Source organism: Lotus japonicus, chromosome 1, assembly GCF_012489685.1.
Source record: "Lotus japonicus ecotype B-129 chromosome 1, LjGifu_v1.2".
NCBI lineage: Eukaryota > Viridiplantae > Streptophyta > Magnoliopsida > Fabales > Fabaceae > Lotus > Lotus japonicus.
Genome location: NC_080041.1, coordinates 110,159,487 through 110,167,284, shown reverse-complemented (window position 1 = coordinate 110,167,284; position 7,798 = coordinate 110,159,487). Strand labels below are relative to the sequence as shown.

The following is a 7,798-nucleotide window of genomic DNA, read 5'->3' as shown; positions in this document are numbered from 1 at the left end:
GAGGAAATATGGTTAGGTGGCTTCCATTTAGAACGAAGACAGAGAAGGACAGAGGTGATGGTGAGAGATGGCGGTGAATCAATGACTCGCCATTGTCAAACGTATCAAGAGTTACAACTCGAAGCAAAGTGCTGCAGTACACGGCTATCACTGATGATTTCGGATTGTTCGCAATCTATTTTTTCATAAACATGGATATAAAATTGGTGATCATAAGCTCTAGTTATTACTTAAGTGATCGTGATTCTTATTCTAGCATACTTATTCTAGGCGATCGTTATTCTTATTCTAGCATACTTATTACTTAAGCTCTAGATATCATAATATTATTACTTGTAGATAATAATAGACCGCAACAAAATTCTGATCCACAGAAGTATCACTAATCCCTTTGCAATCATCTAACAAAATTCTGATCTAAATAAAGTAAAACAAGGTCAAAACCAGAGTACATTATCATGTCGAGCATATCACCTATCATATCTCATCAATCACGTCCATAAGATCATCAATTTCCTGCCTCAAAGCTGTGATTTTCTGCTGATGTGAAGCAATCCGATTCTCAATTTCCCTTCCTCCCAACTTCTTCTCATAACAGTCCACAACTGTAGAGTGTTTTGCCATAAGTTTTTCCTGCAAATCTCTCTCCTTCGTAATAATTTCCTCCACCTGAAAATGAAAACATAATTATGGTACTAGAATATAGAAAGGGAATTTGACGTAGAATAAACATTTATTTCTTTTTATCTTCATGAAAGGAAGGCATGTCTAAAATGACCTTGGATAATACTGGAGTGGCTTGTGGAGAAGACTGCAAGAATGCCACCAGTGACTTCAACTCTTTGGAGAGCTCTTTCAATGAGCTATCAACAGATTTCCGAGTTGCTTTGCAGGCTTGAACATCACCTGTCCTAGAAAGATCACGCAAAGAAGCTTCCAGCTTGTCATGTGTGATTAAGCAACGGCTAATGATATTATGAATCTGCCGAACAGTTGCTTGTACCTGAAAGGTGAAGTGCAAGTGAACAATTACGACACAGTTGCTTTATTCAGTTGCAAATACTAGATTTTGTAAATGATACAACAAGTTGATTACCTCTTCCCACTGGAGCTTTGCCAAATAAGATGCAGAAGACTTGGAGATTGAGAAATCTGCATGTACGTAGGCAATGCAGGCAACAAACAGAAAGAAAAAACCAGAAATCAACATCAAAGGCTCCCTGAGCATAGAAAGACTGTTAAACTTGTAATAGACCTGCAATACAAGCTTTGTGTAATCAGTAAGCAATACTATGTATCTAAAGGAAAAAAAAACACACATTGTACACTAAGTAATCAAATCATAATTTCTCTTTTCCCAGGTTCTCATAATTAGCAATCTACAAATCCATGTTTTGTTTTCTGATGGGTACACTTGAAACTATGGAAACCATATAAAAGTGACTGAAAAAGCACCCATTCAATAAGACTCAGTCCATGAAATTCAGGATACTCATTTTTTTCTGTAAAAAAATATCAAGAAAAGCACCCATTTAATAATGCATTCTACTATATTGGTGGCAGGCTTGCTCCAATTTAGCACTTTTGGCTTCCTGAAAAGATGCAATAGTAATACCTGAAAATGCACATTATGCTCAGGCACAACATTGTTCTTCTCGAGCACAACGACAGGTCTACCAGCAATATCCAAGTGGGAAAACTTTGTCTGCAACAATTACAGACAGAAGGGCTATAAAACCTATAATAGGGAACAGAAAGTTTGTCAGACACGGTTGGGAAGAAGATATCAATGTAACAATACCTCCTGGCTTTGCTTCACAGGATATGGAACAGATACTGAGATATCTTTAGAACCCTCTGGCAAAACAACCTGAAATTTGCAAACACCAGCCAGATGCAATTGGAATTCATATTTGAACTAATATATAACGCAAATAACAGCTAAAAAGGAGAGAAAGGAAAACTTCAAATTGGTTCCTGTAAAATATATTTCCTTCTATTAACAGATACCATTCACATGCAAAAAAGTGTTTACCTGTTACAATCCAATGCCAATTAATTAATTGAACATTCATATTTATATTCTCATAATTTAATCAAGGACGAATGAAAAGTTCATCTATATATAAAGAAATGCACTGCCCTAATATATTTCTTCCGCTGAAAAGTTTAAGTTAAATATGACGTTGTACAAGGCACATTGATAAATTCTCTACTCTAAGATTACATCCAAGTTTGCAACAAACAATAATGGAAAAACAAAAAGTAAAAAGAAGCGAAGTGCGAATTATCAAGATAAAATAATCTCTCACCTTTACAAAGAGAGTGTCAATCACCAAATCATTGATAGGGGTACTGAAAGTAATATTAAGGAAGCGCTTTCCATCCAATCCAAATAAGAAGTCCTTAAGTGGTAAGCCATATCCAATGGTAAAGGCACTATTCCAGCCACCAAACAATGGGTACCTAGGTTCGATCTCCAGTTCCGTCTGTAATTTTCAAAGATAACATTTTAGCAAATGTTACCAAAAGTATTCCAAAGTAAAAGGTTATCAAATGAGACAATATTCACCTTTTTTGAGTCACCCCATAAGCTAGAAGTGGAAATGTTGCCAATTTCATCCCTGTAGTACACTGAATGAGCTCTAGGTGGAAGCTTGGCGAGAAGACGCCTAAAGGAAGATGCACCTCTCACATGTGGCCTGGACTGATAATCAAGTCTGCAGCAGGAAATGAACTGTTATTTTCATGTCAAGTTAACATAACAAAATTCAAATCATTCAGAATCACAGAAACACAGTTAACCTGGAAAATTCTCCTTTGATCTGAGCACCACCGTGAACGAGATTGTAATGCTCAGTGACCTGCACATTGCCCCAGTGTGAAATCTCAATCTCCCGCACTAACTCTTTTGCGACAGCAAATGGTCGATTATTCTCAAAGTGAACGACTATCGGCAAGTACGAGAACGGAGGAAGATTCTCATAAGGACCATATTTCAATTCAGATCCCTGAAGCTTCGCGCTATCCAGTTTCGTATACGACTCAATTCTCGCATCAGGCAACTTAACAGTGAGTGATTGGAACTTGACTGCATAAGGAGAAAGATAGTGTGCACTCTCTTGAAACAATAGAAGCTGGATATCAGCTTGAGTAATTTTTTCCGGAAACGGTTCCAACGTGTGCGTAAAAACCGCCAATACATCCAACGTCAAACTATCGCCTTTCCCAATGCCCTTAGGCAAAGTTACAGAATAAATTGTCAATGAAGAAGGCACACCCTCAGGATGCACAACTTCAACAGGTAAACCAACACCAGATGTTTTCCCTTTTCCCTTCCCTTCACTAAGTTTAGCAGTCAAATGCGCCAAGTGATTTGCTTGATTTTCAGGAAAGGACAACAAGATTTCTGATACCAGATCAGATCCTGCATTCTCCACCTGCAAAAGAAAAATTGGATACAAAGCATGACATCAAGAAAATTCAAGCTAAATATCTGAATCATAGGAGAATTGAATGAAATTTTGAGTACCTTCAATGAAGTAGAGATGCGCGCGATTTGTGATGTTAGATCAATCTGCAAGCGATGGGGAAAAGATTGTCAGAAGAATCATACATATAGATATGAACATTGTGTGGATCGGAGGAAATGGAATTGGTATTGTAGGTTCTGGAATCGAAACGGAAAGAGTGAGAGATGTGAGATCGAAACCCTAGAAAGGTGGAGAAGACTTACACGACGGTCAACCTTGGTGAGGATGAGATCGGAGAGGGAGAGTGCAGGGGAGGATAGAATGGTAAATGTGAGAAGAAACGGAAACAGATTCAACATCGACATGCCTCTTCCTCCTTTCATCAGCTTCAGCTCATTCACTGCAATTGAAAGCAATTCGCCCTTTCACTCGGACCAAGCTAGTCAGTGCCACTGCGGGTTCCTGCTCAAATGTTTACCAGCGGGTCATTTACCATTTTCACCCTTGTAGTAAAATAATAGTGGCTTCGTAAAAATATGTATTTTGGAAAAAAAAAATTAAATTTGAAAACTATTCACGATAGGTTTACAACTTTACATTTTTAAGTATAATTAACTAAAACTATCAAGGTATTTTTCGTAGAAAATAGAATTAATAGTATGGCAACATTTTATTCTGACTTTGAGCCTTTGTGGTTTGGTCATCGTTAGTTGGCCACCATAGTCCATAGGGTATGATGATCACTTGATCTAGATGGATGGAGACTACCTAGGACGACTTGATTTGAGTCCGCAACCTGAATCATATTCCACAATGAAGGAATGGATATTTCTATGGAAGATTCTAGAACCAAACTTCTAGCTCATTGGAGATTTCTAGGAGAAGGGCCAAGAATCTCATACATGGGAGGAGAAACGGATAAACACAAACTACGGAATCCATCGAGTAGTCCAACGAGATATGAGGGAGGACGTCCCCTGTTACGATCCAACGATCACCCACGTCATAAGTTGAACCCATCACGGAATGTTACAACTAGATGACAGTAACATAAAACCAACATCATTCTATAAATAGTGTGTGGCAATATCCATAATGTGCTCAAAATTTACCCTAACGTCACCCTCTCAAATTTATCTCTAACTTGGGTGTCAGGATGCATTTGCAAGTACCCCACGCACCCAAACTTTACTGCAAAGGGCCCCTAACTCGACAAGGGAGGATGGTGGAGGAGCCCCAACTCAACAACAGAGAGGAGGACAGAGGATCATCGACGGTGGAGGACGACGAACAAACTACCCAAATCTACGGTAGAGCTGAGATGACCAACACCACCATTTAATGTCTGGGCCTTATGTCTGATATTCATCAGTTTAATGAATTAATTGTCTCTCATTTTGGTCGATACTTAATTATGTCTCTAATTGGTTGGCTGCACTAAGTTTAGTTTTACATGTTGATAATTTTGCTAGGGCTGGTCCCATCTCTATCTAAATCTAATGTGAATATTGAAATGGAACCCCAAACAACATGTTAATTTTTTTTATCTAACACTCCATATTAATCAATAAATATTCTTTAAAATAGAACTCTTTCAAAATATTTATTTTAAGATTAGTAATTATTTTCATTTTATATAAAATGTATATTAATCTCAACCAATTAGATTTAAAGATGTGTGTTTGATCGGGTATATCCAGAGTCCAGACATAACTGTGAAACTAACCATACAATAGATGGGGTGGTTTGGTCAAATCTTTATCCATGTAATGTAAGGAGTTGAACCCTTAAAATTTAATATAGATTCATTGATTAAGGACGTATATTTACTTTCTCATTTTAGAGAAAATCTAACGTTACAGTTTTATTTTCTTCAAAAAATAATATACATCTGCTTGGTCATGAGGTCAATTTTATAAAATACAACACAAGTGATCCAAAAGTATTATAAGATCACTTTAAAATTGTAACCACGACAAAAGGAAGATGACTGCATTATAATGAAAGGTCAATGGGAAAAGAGTAGCCGTGTCCATGGCCTCACACTCTCACAGGGCACAAATCCTGAAGCTATCGAATTCTTCATAAGGATGGAGTCAAGCTCATTCTTCAGGTAGTTTTAACTTGCAAAAGCTCAATATTCATTTCAAATGTAGCTCCAGGCTGCAACATTGTAAACAATATCTGATAAGAACATGTAACTTTATCATTTTCTTTAAATGTACATTGAGTCATAGACCAATTACTTAAACATGAACAACAGGAGACGCAATTTTCAACTCAGGGATAGGAAGGGAATGAGTGTTTCCTAAACTTATTCTTCATGAAATTTTTATGCAATCATCAATGACCAAACAGTGATGTGTTCCAATTACAACAGTAGCGCATGAAAAATATGGCAGCGCAAATTTCATGATCAAATTCCTCCTATAAAGCACTTGTCCCTAGATATATTGTAAGACTAGATTGACCCAACAAAAAACAACAGAAGTTAATTCACCAAAGTTTAAGTCGAAAGTTAAATTAGCATCAATGGTGAAAGAAACGAGATAGCAATAAGAAGTCTTTACCGGAATCTCATTCATTCCCCTTTTTCCATACCCATTTTCAGGAGGAACGAGCACAGTTCGCTGCAACCATTATTCATGAAAACAATAAGAACATGAAAAGGAACAAAAAAAGACCCATAACTAAGCTAAGACACATTTCAACAAAAGCAAGCAAGATGTTCGGAATTTGGTTCACCTTTCCACCAACTCGCATTCCTTCCACAATTGTATACATAGCTGCTGGAGGTTTTGGTGATGCTTGTGCAGAGAACAGACCATTCGGGTTGTCTACAAAGTCACGCTTCCTTTCCCTTCCTGGTGGAGCTCCCACCTTGAATTCATACGGCTTTCAAGAGCATAAAGCATCCATGCATCAGCAACGCTCAAGTAAAGCCTAAAGCAAGCCTTTATATGTTCTAGACATGAGATGAGATCACTATATAGTATCTAGAAAATTTTGATGATATTTGACTCAAAATTCAGACACAAAGTAGTTTTTCCTATTAGTAGCCAATATTTTTTAGTGATCAGGAATATCCTCCCACCTGGTTGATAAGTACCAAACTCCAAGGTGTTCTCAACCGCCCAATTGGGAAATCCCAATTCATTGGGCCAAAGGTGCCAATTGTGCTTTTTCTATACAGAATTGAACCTAAGATCACATAACCCTCTCCCACTTGGACCAGCACATTTTTAGCAGTAATACTAAGAGACTAAACTCTAAGTAATCATCCTAATACATGAATCCAAAAATCGAAAACATGAGGACTTTTCAATCCTAATTCCTAAACTAAGGTTATGTTTGGATATCCGCTGACACTAGACTAAGCGACCGTTAGTACTCACTTCAAGATAAAAAGTGAACATAACATAACTATTCTTATGGGTTACGATGAAGCATGTTCACGTCACACTCAATTGATATCCGAACATACATGACACATCTTTAGTAGCCGGTAATTGCAGCTTACATTGTTTCTCTCACACACAAACAAATCAGGTAAAAGATTCGAACCTGAGCAATTGTACGATTTCCAGCAAGGATTTTAGATTCTCTGCTCGACACAGCCGTAACTCCGCGATATAAGCAATCAAAGTGTACCTGTCCATAAGTTCTAGAATTGAAGAGTAAATAACAAACCAAGCAGAAATTAAGTAAAATCTTCCCAAATCCAACAAACCTGAACAGTTGATCCTTTTTCAGCTACTGAACCTTTACCCTCAACCAAATCATAGTACTTCAATCCATCAGCTGAATCAATCAAACATCACAAAACACAAAGACATAACTAACTAACTAACATTTTTCCAAATTAGTCTAGTAATAACTAACGGATAAGATAAGAATAACTAACGGCTAGTAAGATACTCATCAATGGGGATGTTCTTCTTGTTGCGTCTCTCCCTGGCGGCGGCCGGCGGCGGCGTAGTGAGCCAATCGACGGTTAAAGGCAACAATGAAATCAGAACCGCCGTCGACCTTCTGGATTGTGAAGGTGAAAGTGCTGCTACTGTAACTACTCCTCTGGACTTGGCTTTTGGATTCAAATTCAAATTTGAAAGCACGCCGCCACCACCACCGCCACCGCCATAACCGAAGCTCAATTTCTCTCCCAACAAAGTTATTGAATTGCAGGTGCAAGTGCAATTGCCGGGAGAAGTCATTGCCAGTGTTCGTCGCGGACCTTCTGCCACCTCTGCTTTTGTTTTATCCTATCCACCCTCAATCTTCCTTCATTGTCTCTTGGTAAAATTACCATTATGACCTTTCCATAG

General features: G+C 37.9%; 2 protein-coding genes across 3 annotated transcripts; both read right to left on the bottom strand.

The window, feature by feature from the left end:
• Positions 1-316: 316 nt before the first annotated feature.
• LOC130729169 (dolichyl-diphosphooligosaccharide--protein glycosyltransferase subunit 1A) lies at positions 317-3,948 on the bottom strand. The gene is made up of 10 exons (XM_057580817.1): positions 3,737-3,948; positions 3,533-3,577; positions 2,806-3,440; positions 2,573-2,720; positions 2,313-2,489; positions 1,802-1,870; positions 1,616-1,705; positions 1,097-1,255; positions 779-1,003; positions 317-669 (listed from the first exon to the last, which is right to left on the bottom strand). Exons 1-10 carry the CDS (start codon positions 3,854-3,856, stop codon positions 478-480), a joined length of 1,860 nt encoding a protein of 619 aa, XP_057436800.1. The 5' UTR covers positions 3,857-3,948; the 3' UTR covers positions 317-477.
• Positions 3,949-5,281: 1,333 nt separating this feature from the next.
• Positions 5,282-7,753, bottom strand: LOC130729168 (peptidyl-prolyl cis-trans isomerase FKBP18, chloroplastic). 2 transcript variants are annotated; one of them, XM_057580814.1, is made up of 6 exons: positions 7,378-7,753; positions 7,204-7,274; positions 7,038-7,124; positions 6,219-6,368; positions 6,044-6,103; positions 5,282-5,657 (listed from the first exon to the last, which is right to left on the bottom strand). In XM_057580814.1, the coding sequence occupies exons 1-6, from the start codon at positions 7,685-7,687 to the stop codon at positions 5,583-5,585; spliced, it is 753 nt and encodes a 250-aa protein (XP_057436797.1). In that variant the 5' UTR covers positions 7,688-7,753; the 3' UTR covers positions 5,282-5,582. The 2 variants fall into 2 exon arrangements, with proteins under 2 accessions (XP_057436797.1, XP_057436798.1); XM_057580815.1 differs by having other exon boundaries at positions 5,282-5,636.
• Positions 7,754-7,798: the final 45 nt, after the last annotated feature.

Coding starts and splice junctions, on each gene's coding strand:
- LOC130729169 (XM_057580817.1), bottom strand. CDS start 3,856: ATGAAAGGAGGAAGAGGCATGTCGATGTTGAATCTGTTTCCGTTTCTT. Junction 2,490..2,572: donor TATGGGGTGACTCAAAAAAG/GTGAATATTGTC, acceptor TGAAAATTACAG/ACGGAACTGGAGATCGAACC. Junction 1,871..2,312: donor TTGACACTCTCTTTGTAAAG/GTGAGAGATTAT, acceptor TGCAAATTTCAG/GTTGTTTTGCCAGAGGGTTC.
- LOC130729168 (XM_057580814.1), bottom strand. CDS start 7,687: ATGACTTCTCCCGGCAATTGCACTTGCACCTGCAATTCAATAACTTTG. Junction 7,275..7,377: donor TGATGAGTATCTTACTAGCC/GTTAGTTATTCT, acceptor TGATTGATTCAG/CTGATGGATTGAAGTACTAT. Junction 6,104..6,218: donor GAATGCGAGTTGGTGGAAAG/GTGAACCAAATT, acceptor TAATGGTTGCAG/CGAACTGTGCTCGTTCCTCC.